The 26,291-nt window shown below is 35.1% G+C and overlaps 1 protein-coding gene across 1 annotated transcript in view; it reads right to left on the bottom strand.

The window, feature by feature from the left end:
• Positions 1–26,291, bottom strand: part of LOC150105220 (uncharacterized) — a 102,670-nt gene that overhangs the window by 47,501 nt on the left and 28,878 nt on the right. The window contains exon 4 of the mRNA XM_090395540.1: positions 13,196–13,314. Within this exon, the coding sequence (XP_090251666.1) occupies positions 13,196–13,314 (119 nt within the window). The remainder of the gene's footprint in view (positions 1–13,195; positions 13,315–26,291) is intronic.

Here is a 26,291-nt window from a genome sequence, read left to right as displayed (position 1 = left end):
CATCCATCTTTTTTTGTTATTATCACTCCAAGGTAGTTGAAATTGTTGATAAAACAAAAATAATTAAAATCATTATTTTTGTTTTATCTTGATTTATTTGTAAACCATAGCTTAAGCTTTCCCATTCTAATTGATTTAGGACGGATTTTAATTCCTGTTCGTTTGTCGTAGGTTAGTGATTGTTCGGCCACCAGTTTAATTCCTCCATTCCACTTTTCTAGAGATCTTTTCATTATAGTTTCGCTGTAAAGGCTGAATAGTAATGGTGAGAATATGCATCCTTGTCTTGATCCTTTTTCAAATTGAAATGGAGGGCACACCGAGTTTTCAATTCTTACTGTTGCTCGATTTCCTTGATATAAGTTCTTTATGAGGATTACTAGATGGGTTGGTATTCCTGATTCTTGCATAATATCCCATAAAATATCCCACCTTACAGTCAAAGGCATTGGAGTAATCTATAAAGCATAGATAAAGGCTTAAGTTGAATTCCCTTGCTTTTTCAATTATTTGTCTGATGTTAGATATATGATCTCTAGTTCCTCAACCTTTTCTGAATCCTGCTTGTTCTTCTGAGATCTGATGGTCGATAAAACTTTGTAATCTTTCCTTAATAATGTGTAGTAAAATCTTGCTAGTATGTGAGAAAAGGGCAATAGTGCAGTAGTTTTCACATTTGTTGTGATTGCCTTTTTTGTAGATTACGATAACGGTGGAACTAGTCCAGTCATTTGGCCATCTTCTAGATTTTGTTGCATAATCCAGTTGACTGCATTCTCTCCAGGCTTTTTCAGCCAGTATTGAAACAGGACCTGGGGCTTTGTTATTCCTTAATGTTTTGATTGCTTGTTCTACTTCACTTTTGAGGATCTCTGGTTCCGTTTCCATGTTTTCCATAGTTCCTTCGTCTTTTCATTGAATAGCTGGGTCCTTGTAAAGCTTGCCACAATATTCTTTCCATCTTCTGGCTATGTCATTAGTGCCATTTAAGATCTTGCAGTTTTCCTCTGCAATTATATTAATTTTTTTTTTTAAATTTTTTGGTTATATTCTTAACCTTCTTGAATAAATCTGTTGTTTCAGTTGGAGTGTCTTTCTATTTCGATATATAAAAGATTATAGAGGAATTGTGTCCACAAAGAGTGGAAGTTACATGCATAGATTTTGAATCTGTGTGGTGCAAAGTTGAAATAAACAGGTTAGTATATCAGATAGGATGCTGTTATAGGCCAGGGAATGCAGAGAATACTGATTGTGAAATGTTTATAGGCAAATTAGTTGGGAATGTAAAAAGAAGGTGATCCTGATATGAGACTAATTACAGGAATATAGACTGGAAGGAGGAGGAGATAGTGCATGGGAACAAGGAGAGCAAGTTGGTGGAATTTCTGAGAGATAAGTATCTTAAGCAGCATGTGACTGAAGCAACAAGAGGCTTTAATGTTTTGGATTTGATGATAACTTCACAAGATGTAGTTGTTAATGAGGTGTTGACACTGCTGCCAGTTGGTGAGAGTGATCATGAGGTACTTGTTTGGGAAGTGATGAAACAAGAAAAGGTCACTGCCAAAAATGGATACACGTGGAAGTATAAAGCAGGTGATCATAGAAAACTCTGTAGCTAGTTAGCATTAGTACGTTAGGTAGATGAGCTGAGCAGAAAGGATGTTGACAATGCATGGAAACTCATAAGGCAGTATCTGACAAAAGCAATGTATGACTGCATACCAAGGGTTAAGCGAGTAAATAGAGTGGGAGTGAAATAGATGAATAGTGAAATCAAGCAAGCTGTGCTGGAAAAGAAAATGTTATGGAGGAGGTACAAGGTAGTTGGTGGTGATCAGATCCATGAAGAGCATAAGGTGACGAGCATGGTAAAGAAAGAAAAGGTGCAGTATGAGAGGATTGGCTGGTCAGGCCAAGGTTAACTAAAGGGAATTTTTCTGTTACATGGCAAGCAAGAGGAAGAATAATTATGGCAAACTAACATTGGTGGATAGTCATGGCAGCAGACTAACAGCTACAAAGCATATAGTGGAATTAATGAACAAGCACTTTATCAACATATATCATACTGGTAGAAATAATCTGGTACAATATATAGACGAGAGGCAAGTATTAGGAGAAATGGAAGTAAAAGAAACACAGGTGAATCAGATGTTGGTTGGATTAGATGTGAATAAGCCTGTGGGAATGGATGACATATCACCGCATATGCTTAATGAATGTGCACCACAATTGGTTATGCCCTTGACCTGATTATTTAATGAAAGTCTTGCAGTGGCTAAAGTTCCTAAGGAGTGGAAAGAGGACAAAATAGCACCACTCCACAAGCATGGTTCTAAGACAGAAGTCTCTAACTATAGGACAGCGTGTATAAATGCAGTTGTGGTCAAGGTGTTGGAAAGACTGGTAAGGAATAGAATACAGAATTGGGTTGATGGAAATGGCATTCTTTATGAAGGTCAGCATGGATTTGTAAAGGGTAGGTCCTGTTTCATTAATTTACTTGCATTTTATGATAAAGTGATGAATGATAAGGGAGAATCATATGCAGTGATATTCTTAGACTTTGTGAAAGCGTTTGATAGATTACCACATGATAAGTTGGTGTACAAGCTGCAGAGGATGGGAATAGGCATGCCTATTCCCATCGATGGATAGATGGATCAGAGATTGGCTCTCTGAACCAGCAGGTTGTGTATGATGAAGCAGTGTCTCAAAAAAGAAGGGTCACCAGTGGCGTGCCCCCAGGGTTCTTGGGGTCCCTTCTATTTAACTTGTTTGTAAATGATATATCATGTGGACTGACTAGGGATCTTCAGTTATTTGCTGATGATGCAAAGTTGGGAAGAATTATAAGTAGCACTTATAATTCTTGTACAGAATCCTTTGCAGAATCCCTTCAGGAATATTTGAATAGACTTTTTACTTGGACAAAAGAGTGGGGTTGTAGTTTTAATATCAATAAGTGCAAGGTGTTGCATTTTGGAGTGCAGAAATATAAGGCTGTGTACTATATCGATAGTGCCGTACTGCAGGAACTGGATGAGATTAGAGATTTGGGAGTGATGGTTGATAGTAGACTGAAGTTTAGAAGGCATATTGCTAGGGTTGCAAAGGTTGCACATCGTAGTGCTGCTATGATAGGAACATGCAATGATAAGGAAGTGGTTGTGCCATTGTATAAGGCACTGGTCAGACCACACTTGGACTATTGTGCTCAGATCTGGTCACCTGGTTTTCAATGTGATGTGGAGACATTCGAGATGGTCCAGAGGCGAGTGACTAAGACAATATCGGGAATTTGGAATGCTGGCTATGAAGAGAGGTTGAAGAGATGTGGATTGCAGAATTTGGTGGATAGGAGGAAGAGATGTGATATGATAGAGATATTTAAGTTAATGAGAGGATTTTATCAGATTAATCCAGAGGGGATTATTCCTGGAAGTTATGCAAAAGTGTGGTGAAAAAGGGTGTAAGGAGTAGATTTTTTACATGAAGAATTGTCAGTGAATCGAATGCATTACCAGAATGTGCTGTTAATGCAAGGAGTGTTAAGGACTTAAAGATTTTATATGATATGTTGTCAGTATATGATATAAAATGTCAGTTGAATTAACCTCCTGCAATGAGTCTGTCGACTCCATGGAGGGTGTAATCATAATAATAATATATTTTAAAACAAAGTAACAGTTCAAAGTTATCAGTCGCAAAATTAACAGAATCTTTTGTTCCTTTCCCATGGAAATGAAGACTCCATTAATTTCTTTTGTTAATGTAAATTTTATCCTATTTAAAAAAAAGCTGTTGATTTGAACTAAAAATAAATTAATTGTTCAGTAGACTATGGCCAAATGAAATCACATAATCAACATACATAATCAAATTTTTAGTGGAAAAAAACTTCCATCTTTCTCTAATCCAGAGTAATTTAATAATAAGAAACAATATGGGATATAATATCCCTTAATTAAATAATAAAATGTGACACTTTTTGGCAACTGGCATATGGAAATATGACTTCTGCATTGCTTCAACCTTCGTATTCACCTCTGGGTCTAGCTTCCACTGAAAAGACCTCAATAAAGGTCAAAACTGATCTGGATAGTGACCTTACCATAATGCGTAGCATTATACATGTCCACAAGGAGATGTGCTTTGCATTATGGGATACTAAGGAAAGCGATCAGAACTCAGTCCACCTTTGCCATGAATTGCCCCAGTCCTGAAGATACCTCACAGGTGCAAACTTTGTTTGCTTACATTTAGATAAAGGATTAAACTAAATATATAATTTATGTAGTATATATATAAAGCATCAGTATTAGTACTATGAAGTGGAATTAAGGTTCAGATAATCCAGAAACCATACCACAAGTTCCTAGCAAATATGTCAACAAATGCTAACTCTTCTGTGTATTCTTTTAGAATACACAGAAAAGTGTAAGGGAGCTGAGATATGTGTAAAAGCTAAATGAGTCGTGGTAGGACTCCAATAGTATCGAAGATAAATATCAGAAAGATGGCAAAATGTTCTGGAGGCTATTGAAAAAGCTCAAAAAATGGAGAAAAGAGTGTTAAATGAAACAAGCTGTGACAGAATACTAGAAAATATTCAAGAATGCAAGCAGGAGTGAGTGAGAGAGTACTTGAATTAGAAAAAACTACATCAAAAGCTGGAAATATGGAGAGGTAGTTGGAGTTCATGATATTCAACCAGAAATGCTCAAATGGAGGTATAAAAGTTTTACAGGAGCTAAACTGCACACTTCAGGAGGCCTGGTCAGAAAATCGAATTCCAGATGACTCAAGCTCTCATAGTTCCCATCTAAAAAATGGGGAACAGAATGTGAGAATTACATAGGAATTTCTACTAACTACTAAGTGTTCCAGATAAAATTTATGCAAGCATACTTGAGAAGGGGTTAAGAAAAATTGCAGAAGAGAAATTTGGAAAAGAATGTGCTTAGTACAGGCAAAATAGAGGTTGTCAAGCTCAGATTTTCAGTTTATGACAAATAGTTGAGAAATCATAGGAATATAACAAGGAAAAAGCATATGACAAGGTGTAAGTTGTAAGTCAGAAGTGAAAGAAATACAGGAAGATCATTTCATCTTCCTGTATTTCCTTCAAGCAAAGAACTAGCAGAAAGCTATAAAATGCATCTCCCAAGACGTTATGTGGCCAGCATGGGAGATTAGGCCACAACCCCTCCACTACAATGCCAAGAAGAAAAAAGAAAGCTGTAAAGCCCATGGCCAAAATGGGCAAACACTGCATGTGACTAAATTTATCCAACTATATGACTACTCTGATTGAAACCATTTATGGAGGCCAGAGCATGATGCAGTGGGCAAGCTTTCCCAAATAATACGCATAACTGGTGATTAGTTAACGGAATTAACAATGCATATAAAGTATATTAATTAAAGGTAACTTTAATGAATAACTTCTAAAGTTACCTTTAATTAATACACTTTATATGCGTTGTTAATTCCGTTAACTAATCACCAGTTATGTCTAACCAACGTATAAGCCTTGCTACTACAAATAATAAGCAATACTGGAATAACCTAAAGAATTCCTAGATATAATAGTAATCAATGCAATTCTTCTTTTCCTCTATATAGGAACATTTAATTATCAAACACTTAAAGAAGAGGAAGACCTTATCATCTTACAGCAAGAAGTAAAACATTAAATGGGACATCACAGGCTTAAGTGAAGTTTGCAGGCAGGATGAACATTTAATAAAACTAAAAAATAGAGACTACTTATATTATTATGGGAAAACTAAAGGACAATAAGTAGTAGGATTTCTAATTAAGAAAACAATTACACACCTTATAGAAGAACTTAATTATACAGATGAAAGAATAATAGAAATCACACTTAAAATAAACTCCAAACTTAAAATCAGGATCATCCAAATATATTCCCCCACCTCATCCCACACTGATGAATAGATAGAAGAGATAGAAGCATTTTAGAATCACTGGCATACTCTAGACAAAAAAAAGAAATAGCAATCAAAACTTTACAGTAATGGGCGATTTTAAGGCCACCCTCTCACCAAATAGACACAAGACTATACATATATGGTTCAAGCAACAACTCAGGAATGGCTCTAACAGAATTCTCTATCAGTAACAAGCTTACATTATGAATACAATTTTTAAGAAAGTGCACAAAAGAAAACGGACATAGAGAAGTCCAAATGGAGAAATCAAAAATGAAATAGATTATATACTGTGTAATAATAAAGAAATAGTTCACGATATCTCAGTACTAAATCAAGTAAAATCAGGAAGCGACCACCGACTGGTGAAAGACAAAATTAAAATACACTGCAAATTGGAAAGAATAAAATGGCTAAACAAAAATATCAAGAAGTTTTGACTTAAAACCTATTGAAAATAAGGATTATGAAGAAAACTCGATCAAAAACTAGACTTAATAAATATATTCAAGCAGTAATAATCTCAGCAGCCAATGAATTCAAATGCAACAAACAACAAAAAGACCATAAACTTTCAGAGGAAACCTTACAACTACTAAAAAAAAAGAGACGAAATATGAAACAAGACAAAAATTTAACTTCTGAAATAGAATATGCAGAAGTATGCGAAACAATAAGGAAAAAAAATGAGAAATAAAATAAGAACTTATAACACTACAAAAATAAACAATTGAAAACAATAATATATATATATATACACACACACAAGTAATAACCCTCATATAACGCGGATGTTAGGTTCCATAGAAATGCAGCGTTATATAAATCACGTTATGCGAGACTTAGATCACATAGAAAAAGTAGGGTTAGGTTCCGAAATCGTTTTTTTCTTTAAATTATATAAACAACAATGACATATCCAACAAAAACAATATTTTTATTTAATTCAGGTAATTCATGTAAGTTAAGAAAACAAACTATGAGACAAATACGTAGCATGTAATTATAAAAATTACAAATTGTACATAAATTTCATTGCACATAATGCATAAATGTTTTAGACACAATAAAATAAAGCACACATTTTAATCTTCATCACTGTCTTTAGAAATAACATTATGTAGATGTTCTTTAAGTGGCCGGAGGTCGTCACCACTTGAAATCTCTTGGACATCATTTGTATAATTCTCATTGCATACTTCGGCTGGTTTAGTCATCAAGAAGTCAGTAATAAGACTTTGCTTTCCACTATGCTGCAATTTTTTATTAAGTTCATAATATAGCGCTAAACAAATATCCAATTGTCTCGTGAATTTTTCCAAGCGCCCCATTGAGGGATCATTATCCGTAAAATAACTTCCTAACTTTCTTCCCAAGTCCAATCCTTCTGCTAATTTCTTTAAAAGATTCATCACAATCTTCGGCAGAACTTTCCCTGCCATTTGATTCAACACCATCTATTAATTGTACCAGTTCCTCCTCATTTAAATCTGTTTCTGCATCAATTAATTCACTAATTTCGTTTTCAACCATATCGCAAAAGCCCTCTCCACCAAAAATGCGTGCGACGTTTATTATACGACATAGCTCGGCATCCATTGGAGGTACGAAATTTTGTTCCAGAACAGCTTCAGGCCATATTTTTTTCCAGCAAGCATTCAGCATAGAGGATTGTAATTCCTTAATGGACAGAGAAATAATTTTCACACAATTCAATATTGAAAACTCTTTCCACGCTTCAGGCATGTTTGGATTAGATTCCATTTTTTCCGAAATTAATTGGAATGTTCGCCGAATATAATATGACTTAAATGTTGATATTATTCCTTGGTTGAGTGGTTGAATAAGTGAAGTAGTATTAGGCAGCAAAAAAGTTATTTTAATATTTGGATAGCTTAAATTTGTTGGGTGGCCTGGTGCATTATCTAAAAGTAGAATTTTGAAGTCCATATTCATTTTCTTTGTGTAACTTTCTACATCGGCTACAAAACACTTGAAAAACAAAATTTTCAAACATGCTAGCTGTAACCCATGCCTTTTTGTTGGCCCGCAGGTAGGGTGGACTTGCCGAGTCCTTTCATCGCACGAGGATTTGCGGATTGGTTAATAAACATTGGTTTTGTCATGTAATCACCTGATGCATTACTACAAAACAGTAAAGTAATTCTATCTTTGGAAACTTTGAATCCAGGAGCTGATCTTTCATTTTTTGAAATATAGGTGCATTTCTTTTTTTCCAATATAACCGAGATTCATCTGCATTGAACACCTAGTCTGCACTATAACTACCTTCTTTAATGATTTTTAAAAGTTCTGCTGGGTATTTCCGGGCAGCTTCAATGTCTGCTGATGCTGATATTCCCTGAATTGTAAGATTATACAAAGAAAACCGCTTTTCAAAGTTTTCGAACCAACCCTTACTGGCATAAAATCCATTCTGAGAGATTTCTTCTGAAGAATCTTGATCAAGGTCTTTTAAATGTTTATAAACTTTGAGAGCTTTTTGCTTAATAAGGTGTCCATCCAAAGGAATTTTTTTTTTTGAGTGCAATCTTCTATCCAAATTATTAGAGATTTCTCCATTTTTTCTATTAGAATATCGCGAACACGAGCAACGCGCTTTGCACTTACCGTTGACCCAGCAATAACACTTTCTCGGATTTTATGTTCATTTTGTTTGATTGTTCGAATTGTTGATTCATTTAAATTCAGAGTCCTTGCAACAACTCCTGGTTTTTCTCCAATTTTCAACTGATCCAAGATTTTAATTTTTTCTTCAAGAGAAATGAATTTCCTCTTCAATGTTGGTTTTTTCCCTTTCATTGCAGTTTTAGTGGCCATTACAATAAAAATAAACTTTTACATAAAAAAAGCATTACATATGTAACTCACCAGAAAATAAACTGCTCAGCTTGAGAATAACACACTTATGATTTTTAATGCACTTTCCTGGAAGAAAACGAAGACAATTTTCAACAATAAACATTTTATACAGTAAACCCTAGATGGCGAACTTATGGCACTCGTGCCAGAGGTGGCATGTCTGAGAATTTTGCTGACACATCAACGATTTACAGGTGATATCCTTTTATACGCTTATAAATTATTCAACTTTTTTTAATTATTTTTTTTTAATTACAATATGTACAAGCTGAATTTTGTTTTACACAAGAGAGCACCTATAAAGACGTACATATGATTGGTGCGGTATTAACAAAAGATCGCACGACTCAAAGACAAAGGCAACCACAAGTTTTGAATTGAAATGCTAATTCTCTTCATTCGAATTCCATAACATCTGAAACTGTCATAACAACATTCGCTATTAGTTTTAACACATTCACAACAGGGTGTCATTTATCATTCTGAGAACTTCTCATTACTGACTGGCTCAACTCACACAAACGTTTCAACCCTTGGTTGAATTTTATGGCTTCTTGTTTGCGTTTGAGGTGGCAGGAGAACTCATAATTCATTATATGGCATGTTTCAATTCTTTGTAGAATTTTATTTTAAGTTAGCTTTTGTGATCTGTTATAATGACATCGAGAATTTCAAATGCAATAAAACAAACACTTATTTCATGTTTGAAAAATTGGACAACAGTTTTTAGTTAGATACTGTGTTTCAGTGCAACATATGGTTTTGCTTAAGTCTATACAGCATAGTTTCTGTGAGAGGGGACGTGTGATTTATTAGTTAGCACCGTTTTTATTCCATCTGTCGCTAATTGCACTATTTGTTGAGAATGACACAGACTGCAAAAGCCTCTGTACAGTACCTTATTCAGGGATACAATAAAACTAAATTCAATACTTTTAACTACTTGAGCGATACAAGCAGACACAAATTTAACGAATATAAAATTTGATTTTTAAGGCCTGCGGTGAAAAATAAATGGAAAAAAAAAGGGTTATTAGAAATTGTAGCATTGAACAAGGGATACTACAATTTGTAGACCATGTTATATCAAAACCGTGATGTATAAGTACCACGTTATACGATGGTTACCTGTATGTGTGTATATATATATATATGAATATATACATGAATATATATATATATATATATATATATACACACACACACAGGTAACCCTTGTATTATTTATATTTTATAATATAAATAAAATAATATAAATAGAATATAATATATGGAATATAAAAGAGAATATGGAATAATGGCAAATACCTGTTGGATTTCTGCTCAGGACATGGACTGGTTATTATTAGCACAACGTTCCAACGTAAAAATGTGCACAAATTCACATGGACAGAAGAGTCAAGGAATAAGAAAAATCTCACTGACTATGTTATTGTTGATAGTGATGTTTTCTCACTGGTGCAGAACACTACAGTGTACAGAGGATTTGAGATTGGAACTGATCACCATTAACTCTTGAGCAGGCTAAAATTGAATTTCATATTGAAAAAAAAAAAAAAGATGTAAGAAAATTTTAAAGCAAATAAAAGTTGAGCAGCTCTCAGATTTAAACTGTACACTAAAATACACAAACATTATTTAAAAAAAAAAAAATGAAAGAGTTTGAGAACAGGAACCAAACCTTGGAGAGTTAGTGGCAAATCCTGAAGAAAATATTCATTTATTCAGCCAGAGGCATGTGGTGTGGTTGTATGCAAGGATAGAAAAAAACAAAACTCCATGGTGGACATAGGAATTTTAAGAGGGAGTGAAGGAAAAAAAAAGCATATCAAAAGTTCCTAGCATAAGTCAGCTGGTGCTATTAGAGAATAGCCACAAATGTAAGAAAGCTAAACACTGTGTAAAACTAGCTAAACAAAAGTCATGGGAAGACTTTGGTAAGAACATAGAAAATAAATATCAAGAAGGTGGCAAGATATTTTGGAGGTTGTTGAAGAAGCTCAGTAATGGAGGAAAGAGTGTTGTAGAAGGAGTTAGAGATGGTAAAGGTGACATGAAAACCGGAGATAAAGATATCCTTGAAGTATGGAGTAATTACTTAGAAAAATTACTAAATGAAACAAGCAGTGATAGCACAGTGGTAAAAAACACTCAACAGGCATACAGTCAGGAATACATATCCATACTTGAAGTAGAAAAAGCCATCAAAGGCTTGAAATGTGGTAAGGTAGATGATATTCGACCAGAAATGCTGAAGTATGGGAGTATAAAAGTCTTACAGTGGCAGCACTGCATAGTTCAGAAAACCTGGACAGAGGGACGAATTCCCAATGATTGGAGTAGAGCTCTCATAGTACCCATATATAAAAAGGGAAATAAAACTGAATGTGAGAATTACAGAGGCATTTCATTACTGAGTGTTCCTGGTAAGATATATGCAAGTATACTTGAGAAACAGTTGAGAAGAATTGTAGAAGAAAAGCTTGGTGAAGAACAAGCTGGATTCAGGTCAACTAGAGGCTGTCAGGATCAGATCTTCACTTTACAACAAATAGTTGAGAAAGCATGGGAATATAACAAAGATCTGTATTTAAGTTTGTCGATCTGGAAAAGGCATATGACCAGGTGCCAAGAGAGAAGCTATTCAATACGCTACAGTTATATGGTGTCAATGGGGCATTATATCAAGCAATACTTAGTCTTTATTTGAGTTGTAAGTCAGCAGTTAGAATTGAAGGAAGTACAGGAAGATGGTTTAATGTTAAATCTCATGGGAGACAAGGATGTACACTATCCCCTGTGTTATTCATTATCTATATGGATCACATTATGAAGGAAAGTGGTATTAAACATGATATCAGAATTGGAGATGTTAATTACAGCTTGTTGCTTTATGCGGATGATGTTATACTTCTAAATAAATCCGCTACAAGTTTGTAAGATTCCCTGAGTAAATTGAATAACTGTTGTAATAAATATGGTATGAAGGTCAGCTTTAAAAAGACAAAGACAATGAAAATAGGTGGAATTGTTGAAAATGTCAACTGTCTTGTGAACAGTGAACCTGTGGAACAAATAAAACATTTCAGCTACTTTGGCACGATTTTTTACTGAAGATGGTAAATTAAATATGGAAATAGACAACAGAATCAACAAAGCTGGTATGGTAGGCAGTCAATTGAATAAATTCATATGGAATAAGAGAGAAATTAGTCGGAACACTAAATTAGCTGTATACAAGACAGTGTTCAAACCAGTTTTAGCTTATGGATCTTAGAGCTCGGTCAGAAGTAAAACACTTGACCAAAGACTAGAGATCACAGATATGAGAGTCCTGAGAAAGATTAGAGGCATGAGCAGATGGCATCAATGGCAATATCATATTAAAAACGAGGATATTAGGAAAGAACTTCACATTGTCGGCATCCAGGAATGCATTAGCAGAGCTAATCTCATGTGGTATGGTCACTTAAACAGAATGGGCGAGGAAAGATTAGCCAAACAAGTGTTCTCTGCCAGGTTGGCAGGAAAAAGACCCAGAGGAAGACCAAGATATAGGTGGATTGATACGGTACAAAGTGCCTTAGACGAAAGAAATATAAGTTCTGATAATGTTGAAGTCTTGACAAGTAACAGACTGATTTGCAGGAAAATTGTTGATAGGAAGTTAGTAATGATGTAAGTTTTTCCTGTAGTACTATCATATCGTGTACACCCCTTTAGGGTACATGGCAGGAATTTGATGATGATGATGAAATAAACCTCAACAAAATGAACCCTGTTATTTACTGAATATGCACCTCATCATGCATATTTAATCTGATTTTGATATGTTTAGATATACTTGATTATGCTAAGTGTAGAAAATAGCACATATAATCCTTCAGGAAGCAGTATTTAAAGTATTATTTAAGACATACCAAGTAGTATGTATTATGAAAGTCAAAATTTAAAAAAGACAAGTTTCTTAGGTTTTTTTTTTTTTAACATTATTTCCCAACTTGAAAATCTTAGAAATGTACTGCCACTGATGTTTTTTGTACTTAGAGTAAAATCTATTTAATTTTTTTCCTTCTCAGCTAGTAGTAATGCACAAATTGTATATTCTTATATTCTCTGGTGAAAGTCTCCAAAAAAAAAAAAGCAAGGCTTTAGTTTAGTTAGTGTTTTTTTTTACTCGAAAAGGAGCAATTGTCATTTGAATAAACAATGATTGAATAAACAATAATTTATTCAATCATTGTTTTATGTAAAATTCCTTCTACAATATATAAATATAAATATAAATAAAAACAGTTACTGCTTATACATATCTGATATTATAACTCATGTTTATGAAACTCAGTTACTTTTCAGAGTTTTTTTGCTTGAATTACTGGAATACTTTTCAGAACCAGGTGTATAATCTAGATCAAGTTTTCCATCAACATCTTCATCATTACTATCTCTAGTCCATAACTGATAATGCCTGAAAGAAAAATGCAAACTTAGAGACTGAAGACTAAAGAAATTTCTTTACAGAGATTGCCAAGTCACGACTAAATAACAATCAAAGTAATCTTTTTTTTTTAAATTATTATCAGCAATCAAGAGATATTCAGCTAGCAAAGTGACATAAAGAAATGCAAGCAAATCAGTTGCTTGCTTTGACAATGGTTCAAATACACAGTATTTCAAAGGTCTGACAGTTATGAATTGTTTCATGAATATGTTTTAAGATATTCTTATTATGTCTGCATGTTGCATTTTTTTTTTTTTTGGTATAGAATATAGAATAAAGTATAACTCTTAGTAAGGGAATACCGTGAGTAGACATATAAATACAAAATGGAAAAAATAAATACATGACGGAAAATCTCACATAAAAAGATTTTTTTAATAGTACAATTTTCGCCTGTGTGTCATAGGCATCTTCAGTACACGTTAAGCTGAAATTAAACAATAACTGACAATTTCAAAAAGAGCCACCTAAGTAGCTAGTGTAAGATAACTAAAAAGATCAATAAAATTTCCTAACAAAAAAAAACTATACATACAATAAAAAGTTAGGAAAGGTTAGCTGATTTGTAAAGTACTATCTCTCATAAAGGGGATAGATGTAAACCATCAGATCTGTTTAAGTTAGGAGTGGAGTAAAGTCTCGCATGTTTCTTTATAAAGCCGTTCTATGAGGAACCGACTTTTGTAAAGGACTCTTGTTTTTTCCAATGGACTCTATGTCTGGTTAAGATGGCATGTTCTACAAGTCCAGATTGTTCAGGTTTAAGGTACTGAATATAAGACTGGTGTTCTTCTAGTCGAATAGAGGCAGATCTTTCCATTTGTCCTAAATAAGATAATCCACAAGAACAAGGAATCTGGTAGACACCTCGATAATTAAGATGTGGAAGCTTGTCATTAGGAGAAGTAAGAAAGGTGGAGATTTTTCTGACTGGTCAAAAGGCAACAAAAATATTCAGTGGTTTTAAAACTTTTGCTATATGTTCACTAATGCCTATCCCTATCCCTTATGTGTACATAAGGGATAGGAATACGTGTTATTTCCTCTGTATTTGAAGAGGAAGACATATTAAAACTACTTAAAGCTCTTTTGATGAAGGAATTCTTGTATCCATTAGATAGAAAGGAAGAAATAATATATTGCAGTTCTTTCTGTAAGAGATCATCTGAAGAACAAAAGGAGTTGGCCCGATGAACCAGTGTTTTAATAGTTCCTGTCTTTTGACTAGGATGGTGATGAGATTCAGCATGGATATAATGGCCTGTATGAGTCTTCTTTCTATAGACTGAGAAATGTAGGTTACCATCTGGTTGGCGAAGAATTAGAAGATCTAAAAAGGCTAACTGTTTATATAATGGCCTGTATGAGTCTTCTTTCTATAGACTGAGAAATGTAGGTTACCATCTGGTTGGCGAAGAATTAGAAGATCTAAAAAGCTAACTGTTTATTTGATTCTATTTCAAGGGTAAACTGGCTTCTTGGATGAAGTGCATTTAATTTAGTAAGAAACTTTTGATGAAGGAATTCTTGTATCCATTAGATAGAAAGGAAGAAATAATATATTGCAGTTCTTTCTGTAAGAGATCGTCTGAAGAACAAAAGGAGTTGGCCCGATGAACCAGTGTTTTAATAGTTCCTGTCTTTTGACTAGGATGGTGATGAGATTCAGCATGGATATAATGGCCTGTATGAGTCTTCTTTCTATAGACTGAGAAATGTAGCCATCTGGTTGGCAAAGAATTAAAAGATCTAAAAAGGCTAACTGTTTATTTGATTCTATTTCAAGGGTAAACTGGATTCTTGGATGAAGTGCATTTAATTTAGTAAGAAACTGTTGAAGTTCATCAGAAGAGCCATTCCAAATAGCAAAAATGTCATCGACATATCTGAACCAATGAGTAGGTCTGGGAGAAATGTTGTCAAAGATACGTTTTTTGAAATGTTCCATAAAGAAGTTGGAGATAGCAGGAGAAAGAGGATTGCCCATTGCTGTTCCTTCAATTCGTTGATACAACTTATTTTTAAAGGAAAAATAGCCAGAATGTATTACAAAATCAAATATTTTTACCATGTCTGAAGGAAATTCCTGTTGCAATAATTCAATACTTTCAGATAAAGGAACATTTGGAAACAAACAACATCTAAACTGGTTATGATATCAGAAACGTCCAAATGAAGATCTGAAATTTTTATTTTTGAAATCTAAAGTATATTTTATATAAGTATCGGTTCTTCTAGTTGAGGAAGTGAGTAAATTTGATAAAAATTTTGTAAGTGGGACAACCTATACAATCTACAACTGGCCTCAATGGAATGCCTGGTTTATGAAGTTTTGGAAGACCATACAATCTAGGTGGATGACCGAAGAAGGTTCTAAGTTTTTTCTTTTGATCTTCATTCCTTCATTCTTTACTCCACTCGCTTAACTTAAATAGACCTGATGGTTTACATCTATCCCCTTTATGGGAGATAGTGCTTTACAAATCAGCTAATCTTTCCTAACTTTTTATTGTATATATAGTTTTTCTTTTCTTTTCTTTTTTTTTTTTGTTAGGAAATTTTATTGACCTTTTTAATTATCTTACACTAGCTACTTAGGTGGCACTTTTTGGAATTTTCAGTTATTGTTTAATTTCAGCTTAACATGTACTGAAGATGCCTGTGACACACAGGTGAAAATTATACTATTAAAAAAATCTTTTTACGTGAGATTTTCAATCATTAATTTTGTATTTATATGTCTACTCACGGTATTCCCTTACTAAGAGTTATTGCAAGACTTTACGGAGAGCCTATTTCCAAACGATCTGCTAGATACGGTAAAGTTTTGGTAAAGAAGGCTAAATGCATTAACAGAAGAATCTTCCTAAAGCGTTGTAAGATAGCTCAGGTTATTCCTACCTGCTGTAAAATAAAATAAGTTTTCAGGTCTCCAAAAGCTCATCGGATCTATGTAAAAGTTAGTAAGTCTCTTTTAAATTATCAGCTACACGAAGCTAAAAAGTCTCTAGCCCTCTTAAATAGAGAATTATGGACCTCGAGAACACTCTAGAATCTGTTTGAACAGTTAAACTTTTTAACACTATATTACATATATCTTCGAATTCTTACCTAAAGGTCTTTAATGATTCTCGTGATAAGTTAAAATGCAAGTTTGAATCTCTGGTCAGCCTACCTAGACTCAGTAATAATGTTATTGATACAGATAAAGTGGTTATCAATGTTTCCGAACATCCTCTAATGAACGTTTTGTTTTATCAAAAGGTTATGATTTTACCGTTGCTCCTAATAAGGTTCCCCTTATGGATTTTTTTTCACAACATAGACAGAGGTATTCGATCCTTATCCCAAAAAATAGCCAACAGGTTATGTTTTGAATGTGCAAAAATTCTCTTTGATGCCAAGCCTCCTCGTCCTAATCTTTCTTACTCTGAATTTAAAGCACTGAAATCACTGAAGAATAACAATAATTTAATTATTACGAAATCTGATAAAGGGAAGGCTGTAGTTATTCAAGAGGAAGGAATATGAGAGAAAAATGTCCTTATTACTCCGAGACTATTCAACTTATAAGCCTCTTACAACGGATCCTACCGGAAGTCAATTGAATAGACTTAATTCTCTCATAGATAATGTATCGACTTGGAATGAAGATCAAAAGAAAAAACTTAGAACCTTCTTCGGTCGTCCACCTAGATTGTATGGTCTTCCGAAAGTTCATAAACCAGGCATTCCATTGAGGCCAGTTGTAGATTGTATAGGTTGTCCCCCTTGCAAAATTTTTATCAAATTTACTCACTTCCTCAACTAGAAGAATTGGAAAAAATATTTTAGATTTCAAAAATAAAATTTCAGATCTTCATTTGGACGTTTCTGATATCATGATCAGTTTAGATATTGTTTCTTTATTTACAAATGTTCCTTTATCTGAAAGTATTGAATTACTGCAACAAGAATTTCCTTCAAACTTTGTAAAAATATTTGTTTTTGTAATACATTCTGGCTATTTTTCCTTTAAAAATAAGTTGTATCAACAAATTGAAGGAACAGCAATGGGCAATCCTCTTTCTCCTGCTATCTCCAACTTCTTTATGGAACATTTCAAAAAATGTATCTTTGACAACATTTCTACAAGACTTACTCATTGGTTCAGATATGTCGATGACTTTTTTGCTATGGAATGGCTCTTCTAATGAACTTCAACAGTTTCTCACTAAGTTAAATGCACTTTATCCAAGAATCCAGTTTGCCCTTGAAATAGAATCAAATAAGCAGTTAGCCTTTTTAGATCTTCTAATTCTTCGCCAACCAGATGGTAACCTACATTTCTCAGTCTATAGAAAGAAGACTCATACAGGCCATTATATCCATGCTGAATCTCATCACCATCCTAGTCAAAAGACAAGAACTATTAAAACACTAGTTCATCGGGCCAACTCCTTTTGTTCTTCAGACGATCTCTTACAGAAAGAACTGCAATATATTATTTCTTCCTTTCTATCTAATGGATACAAGAATTCCTTCATCAAAAGAGCTTTAAGTAGTTTTAATATGTCTTCCTCTTCAAATACAGAAGAAATAACACGTATTCCTATCCCTTATGTACACATAAGGGATAGGCATTAGTGAACATATAGAAAAAGTTTTAAAACCACTGAATACTTTTGTTGCCTTTCGACCAGTCAGAAAAATCTCAACCTTTCTCCTAAGGACAAGCTTCCACATCTTAATTATTCAGGTGTCTACCAGATTCCTTGCTCTTGTGGATTATCTTATTTAGGACAAAACAGGAAGATCTGCCTCTATTCAGTACCTGAACAGTCTGGACGTGCAGAACATGCCATCTTAACCAGACATAGAGTCCATTGGAAAAAGACAAGAGTCCTTCACAAAAGTCGGTTCTTCATAGAACGGCTTTATAAAGAAACATGTGAAACTTTACTCCACTCTCCTAACTTAAACAGATCTGATGGTTTACGCTTATCCCCCTTTATGTGAGATAGTACTTTACAAATCAGCTAATCTTTACTTTTTATTGTATATATAGTTTTTTTTTTTTTTTTTTTTGTTAGGAAATTTTATTGACCTTTTTAGTTATCTCACACTAGCTACTTAAGTGGCGCTTTTTGGAATTGTCAGTTATTGTTTAATTTCAGCTTAACATGTACTGAAGATGCCTGTGACACACAGGCGAAAATTATACTATTAAAAAAATCTTTTTACGTGAGATTTTCCATCATTAATTTTGTATTTTTAGAATAAAGTATAGAATCACTTGGCAGGCTGCAAGTCACTTGGGAAAAGATGTGTTATTTTATTATTACTATTTTTGGTAACCTCGAAAAATAGTAATAATAATAAGTAATAACTAAATCTGAGCACAATAGTCCATGTGTGATCTGACCAATTCCTGTACTTTTCAATGTCATAGCAGCGATACAATGTTGCAGTCTTTGCAACACTTACAATGTGCTCTCGGATCTTCAGTCCACTGTCTATCATCATTCCAAGATCCAGAATCTCATCCAATTCCCAAAGTACAGATCCACCAATACAAAACATAGCCTTATATCTCTGTATCCCAAAGTGTACACCTTCCATTTATTAATATTAAAACTGCAACCCCACTCATTTGTCTAAGCTAAAAGACTATTTAAATCTTCCTGTAGAGGATTAACATAACCACTACTCCTGATAATTCTACCTAAATTTGCATCATCATCAGCAAACATTTAAATATCTCCAATCAATCCACATGAAATATCATTAACAAATAAGGTAAACAGTAGGGGCCCAAGAACAGAACTCTGAGGTAGGCCACTAGTCACCTGCCTTTTCTGAGACTGCTCCATTATGCAACTTGCTGTTATTGTTCAGAGAGCCAATCTCTGATCCATCTAAGCAATATACTATCTAATCCTATCCTCTGCAGTTTGTGCACAAATTTATGTGGTGATCTATCAAATGCTTTTCCAAAGTCCAAGAACATCACTATATATGATTCTCCCTTATCCAACACATTCTGCAACTTATCGTAAAATATAAGCAGACTGCTAAAACAAGACCTATCCTTCACAAACCTATGCTGACCATCATAGAGAATCTTATGTCCATCAATTCAATCCTGTATTCTATTTCTAACCAATTTTCCAACACTTTGATCACAAATGAAGATATACAGACTGTTCTATAATTAGAAATTTCTGTTCTTAAATCATGCTTGTGAAGAGGTATTATTTTGCCTTCTTTCCACCTCTTAGGAACCTTCCCCACCGCAAAACTTGCATTAAATAACCAGGTTGAAGGGCATGGTTAACTCTTTTGCACATTCTTTAAAAATACATGGTGATCTGTAATCCATTCCCACAGTCTTATTAACATCTAACATCGTTTTATATAATAATTGGCAATATTGTTTGCATTGTGTTATTTATTTTTGAAGCTTAGCTCAAATATGTGATTGCAACATTTTCCTGAAATCTGCAGCTTGCATTGAACAACAACAAAATGGCAGTACAAACAATATCAGGACATTTCACCACATGAAGATCAAATGTGATTAATGGCATAGATTTTTGTGAAAATGGTTTGGTATTGTGAGCATAGTATGTATGTGAGATGTGCAAGATATTTGTGAAGAGGCTGAACAGGAAAAAAGAGAGATCTGGGTCTGTAGAAAGTGCAATATTTTATTGGACTGTGAGTTATAAATATATGCAAAAGAGACTTTCATTCCATCAGTCTCTGCAAGCCCAACTGGAGATAAAAACTATGAATGATGAAATAAAAGTGAGCAAGACTGAGGAAAGAATGAGTGTGAATGTTTGGGTGCAAGATTCCAAAAGGATAGAATGAAGAAAAGTAGAGCAAAAGAAACAAATGACTCTAGAATGGTAATGTACAGAGATTCCGTTATTAAAGGTGTGGTGAATAGCCCACAACGTCAGTTTTCCAGGAGGAATGAACAAGATTGATGCTTTGGATGTGAGAAGTAAATGAACAAAACAGCTAGTGGCAGTTACTGTTGAACATATAATTTGGTTGGACAGAGGAAGAATGTGAGGTTATTGATGAAAGATAAGCATAAAAAGAAAGGTTGTCAATTCTCGTAGACAGGCTTATACGTTGGTTATGCATTTCTAAATCACTTAGGGAATTGAACAACGTAGATCCGAATATAAATTAAATTATACTTTAATAAATATTTCCGATATTTCGGCAACGTCATGTTGCCATTTTCAAAAGGAACTTACAAAAAGGCACGTGCATGCAGGCACTACAACCCAGTAACTGAGAATGAAGGTATGAAGCTATCATTCTCCTAGAAGTCCTGATGGTGCCCTCTAGCAGGCTAAGTAGGTAGAAGTTACCAACAGATTAAAGCCGTTTAACTCTATACCTCCCCGTATTTACGGACTCACAAAAATACATAAAGAAAATGTGCCATTACATCCCATAGTGGGTGGCATTGATTCCCCCACATACAAATTAGCTAAACATTTGGCCAAAGAGCTCACACACTATACTGGCAACACACCATCACACATAAAAAACTCAGCCCACTTCAAAGTCAGCATAGAAAACCTTACACTCCAACATACTGACATAATGGTCAGCTTTGACATCTCCTCCTTATTCACAAATGTCCCACTCAAGGAAACTTTAGAGCTAATCCAAGCTAAATTTTCTCCCGATATCTCAGCCCTATTTCAGTTCACAATGAACTCAGGCTATTTCGTTTGGCAGGGAAAATTCTACAAACAAATAGAGGGGACAGCCATGGGTTCACCACTCTTCCCACCCTTGGCCAATTTCTTTATGGAGACCTTTGAAGAAAAAGCCTTAGCCTCTGTCCCACAAAAACCAACCATATGGCTCCGCTACGTTGATGATGTGTTCGCTATTTGGCCACATGACTCTGAAACACTCCTCTCCTTCCTCACACACTTAAACAACCAACACTCCAGAATCAAGTTCATCCTGGAAAAAGAGGAAAACAACAGCCTCCCTTTCCTAGACACCTGCCAGCCTGATGGAACCTTGGTTTTCTCAGTTTATAGAAAACCCACCCATACAGGCAGATACATTCACCAACAATCTCACCCCCCCCCCTCACAACAATATGGAGTGGTAAAAACACTATACAACAGGGCAAAACTAATCTGTTCTAACAACATGGCCCTAAACACTGAATTAAATCACATCTTCAATACTTTCCAGCCAATGGCTACCCCCCCAAAAAAAATCCAAAAAATATTAAAACCTACAAACCACAGCCCCCCCCCCCAACAAAGATTACTCTAAATCCATCACCATTCCCTACATCCGAGGCAAATCGGGAAAAATTACCAAAATTTTAAAAAAACATGACCTCACCTCCTGTTACAGGCCTTATAGAAAATTGGCATCCCTTATCCGCTCCACCAAAGACCAACCGCTTCCCCTAGACCTACCTGGTGTATACCAGGTCCCTTGCAGTTGTAAACTGTCGTACTTTGGCCAAACAGGCAGGACAGCGAATATCAGAATTTCTGAACACAAGGACTACATCCGGTGTCACAAGTACAGCCATTCTGGTCTTGCAGACCATGCTCTGGATACACGCCACAGAATACGGTGGAAGAAAGCTACAGTAATACAACGTAGCAAATACAAATTCGAAAGACTATTTATGGAATCAGCCTCAGCCATAAGAAACTCCCCAAACCTCAACAAATTTGGTTGTATGCGACTGCCTCAAATTTGGGGGGCATACATCAGCAGACCTTCAGCCCAACGGCCAAGAACACCTACTTAGCCCGCTAGAGGGCAGCATCAGAACTTCTAGGAGAACGATAGCTTCATACCTTCATTCTCAGTTACTGTGTTGTAGTGCCTGCATGCACGTGCCTTTTTGTAAGTTCCTTTTGAAAATGGCAACGTGACGTTGCCGAAATATCGGAAATATTTATTAAAGTATAATTTAATTTATATTCGGATCTACATTGTTCAATTCCCTAAGTAATTTAGAAAAGAAAGGTTGTCAGTTTTCCAAGATATGATGATGAGTTGAGATAGCAAGCAAGAATCATTAATGGTATATTGACAGAGTTGTGTGACGAGAAAGGAATGAAGTTTGTTAATGTGTGGAATGCATTTGGGGGAAGGATAGATTTGTACAATAGTGATGGATTGCATTTAAATGGATTTAAAATGGGTTGGGTCAAATGGAGAGACAGTTGATAGAAGGAAGGGTAATGAGTGATGGCAACAAAAGAATCAAAGGAAGTAAGATGTGAACATCACCTCTTACTTACTCTGATCAGGAGAACAGAAAAAGTGAGACTAAGGTATGTGTGAATGGAGAGAATAGTAGTGTGAGAGATGAGAGAATAGGAATATAAGACAGACATGAAAACAGGAGGGAGGGAGGGAGGCAAAGCATAAGGAGAATGGATGTTGGAAGCAGTAATGGATGTGTACAGGAATGGTCAGCATAGAAATGTGATGACCTGGGGTGTAAGGGGAATAGCTGTGGGGGAGATATATGGGATAAGTAATGACAAAGGTGATTGGGCATGAGCAGATGTGAAAAAATCACATCTAACAGGTATTGGTTATAGACCTAAAAGTGAACTGCCATGTTTATTTGCAAATAGCAGAAGCATCTGATATAAAGTTGTTCCACTGATTGAGTTTATTTATCCAAAAATAGTTTGAATAAGTGAATCACAGTTTGATGAGGATGATATCCTGACAGGAATAGAAATGGGAGGGTATGATGTTTTTTGTGAAGATAGAAAGGGCAAAAAGTGAAGGGGAGGGAATATTACTGATTATAGTAGGTGAATTATTTCCACACAAGGTAGAGAGGCAAGGGAGAAATAATGATAGTGGTTTTTAGGTAGCATAGCATGAGGTGGAGGTTGACAGGAAGAGAGATATTTAGTAAGATGTTGCAGTAAGCAACATCTTATAATACGGGGTGGTGAGGAAAGAATACACGTGGAACTTCAAGGATGGTCTGGTGAATCATCTCATAATCATCAAGCTTAGGAGACAACCTGGAACTATAGCATGAAATAAGGAGTCAAACAGAAAGGAGATAAACACTGCTTAGGCACTTACTAAGAGATATTCAGCAGCATCAATGTGTGAATGTATTTCAAAGGTCAAAAGGTTAAATAAGGTAGGTATCAAATAAATGAATGAGATGATTAAGCATGAAATCTGAAAAAGAAAAGTTGCTATGGAGGCAACACAAGTTGAATGATGGTAATCAGCTGCATGAAGAGTATAAAGAGTATGCCAGCAAGGTGAGTCAGTAAAGACAGCAAAAGTGCAATATTTTTATGTGGCTCTCACACCCACAAAAAGTTTTTGCAAACCTATAGTACATTTGTACTGTGGGTAGGCTAAAAATATTTTTCTATTTTATTAATTTAATTTTTTTTGTATTTTTATTTATTTTTCATATACTCCAGAAACCCTGCTCTAAAGACCAAACATGGAACCTTTTCAAAACACTTCATGATTCCAATAATTGGGATGGTGATCTCATACTGGACAATGACATTCATCTCTCACCTAAAGATATCACAAACATCTATGCCCATAATGGGATTTGAACCCACAGTCTGTTGGTGGAGAAGCAGATATACTAACCACTCAGGCAACCAAGCTGGCAAATATGAGCAGAAGTTATCAAATCAGGCCAAGAAAAATTTCAACTGTCAATTTTTAGGAAAAGACAACGTATATATTATATTAATTTAAAAACTTTAATTAATACTTCCTATATTTCATTACCATCTTCAGGGAACATAAAAATAATGAAATAATAAGGAAAAATTTTAGTTTATATATAAATATATTGCAAGTATAAGCAAGAATAATTATGGTAAAATGATGTTATGGACAAAAATGGTAAATTGATAGCTGCTGCAGAGGACATAATTGAGGTATTTATTCAATAAGCAATTTATCGGGTATTTCGCTATAATCATCAGTGTGATATCATGAGAAGCTCAAGAAGAAAGGAACAGGATGGACTACTGATGAGCTAGCAAGAGACAAACAAGGAATTAAATTAAACATGATGTCAATAACACAACAGGACTTTATGACATATTACCACATATCTTAAGGGAATGTTCCAAGGAGTTAATGGCAGCCTTAGCATACTTGTTTAACAAGGCTTGCAATAATACAAGTCACAGCAAATGGAAAGAGGGTAAAATTGTTTCACTTCAGAAAGGTGGTGATAAGGCTGAGGTTAGAAATCTTTTTTAGCAACTTACAATCTTCTTTCATATGGCCTCAGACCTTCAACCTATTCTGAAAGGGAGCATTCCATACACCTGCCACAATCTTTGTCACTCACCTCTGGATTCTCTCCTTTATATTTTCATCTCCATTGAATTCACTAACCAGATCTATGGGCAACTAGAGTGTAACTAGTAACTAGAGTGGATGGATGAGATTAGTGATTTAGGTGATTGACTGGCATCACCAAGTTGTGTATGGAGGATGGGGGGTGCAGTATCCCAAAAGAGGAGAGTTACTAGTGCCAGATGTCTGTTTTGGGGGACCACTGTTATTTAACTTGTACATGGTGATATGCAACTCTTCTCAGATGATGCAAAATTGGGAAGAATGAAATTAGCCAAGCAGATGTTGTGGCCAAGAGGATATGAATAGCTAGTATGAGGGAAAGCAAGTGGAATAATCAATTTAATGTTGCAAAGTGTAAGATTCTAAAATTTGGTAGGCAACGGTGGGATACAGAGTTTTTTGAAAGAGGTAAAGAGGATGGGAGATCGAGGAGTGATCTACGGGATCAAACTGCACTGGTTGTGAAGTCATATTATTATACAGGTATCTCCATGGAGTAAGAAGAATTATTCATACAATACTTATCATATCTCTCCTTGAACTCATTCACTAACAAAGTACTCACAATAACTTCTTGCAACCCATTCCATCCATTCACCACCTCAATGCAAAAAATCTGGTCACAATGTCCTTCTATCCACACTCTTTTATACAATTTCCACGGATGATCCCTTGTTTTTTTTTTTCTCTCTCTCTCTCTCTTCCTACCATGTACTGAAAAAAAAAGTCTTCAGTGTCAATCTCATAAAATCTTTTTTAGCAACTTACATGCTTCTTTCAAATGGCCTAAGACCTTCAACCTATTCTGAAAGGGAGCATTCCATACACCTGCCACAATCTTTGTCACTCACCTCTGGATTCTCTCCTTTATATCTTCATCTCCATTGAATCCATTAACCAGATCTATGGGCAGTAGTGCAGATGGTCTTATTAAAGCATTCAACAACCACAATCTGATGTGCTATTTTGGTTATCTTTGCAATGTGCCCTCAGCTCCCTGTCCATAATCATTTCCAAACCCATGGCTGATCAATTTCCTGCAGTTCAGTTTCATGAATACAGCACACAGCTTGCGATCTCTTCTTCCTTGCAAAGTACATCACCTTACACCTGATCATGTTACTGACAGCTATTTAAATTTGCCCCTTTGCCAGTCTATTTAAGTCATTCTGTAGGAATTTCTACATCATGTTTACTATCACCTTTCCCAGCTTTACATCATCAGCAAACAACTGTATATATCCCCTCAAATCATTTGCTGTATCACTGATGCATATTAAACAGCAGATTACAAAGTACTGAGTCCTGTTGTACACAAGTTGCTTGCCTTCTCCTAGGCTCAACTCCTCCATAAACCACTTTTCATACCTGTCCGTCAGCACCCTCTAATCCAAATCACCAGCTTTTATCCATTCCCATTTGCTGCAATTTATGCAACAGTGCTAGATGTGGAATCCTGTCAAATGCCTTTGAAAAGTCCAGCAGCATGATCGAGTAGCCATTTCCTTTATTATTCTTATTATTACAACACCTCCAGGGAGTCCAAAGACTCATCGAGGAAGGGCACCTAT

Source organism: Typopeltis vanoorti, chromosome 7 (genome assembly GCF_054136105.1).
Source record: "Typopeltis vanoorti isolate ZY-2024b chromosome 7, IOZ_Tvanoo_1.0, whole genome shotgun sequence".
Classification (NCBI taxonomy): Eukaryota; Metazoa; Arthropoda; class Arachnida; order Uropygi; family Thelyphonidae; genus Typopeltis; species Typopeltis vanoorti.
This window is presented reverse-complemented; position numbering and strand designations above follow the sequence as displayed.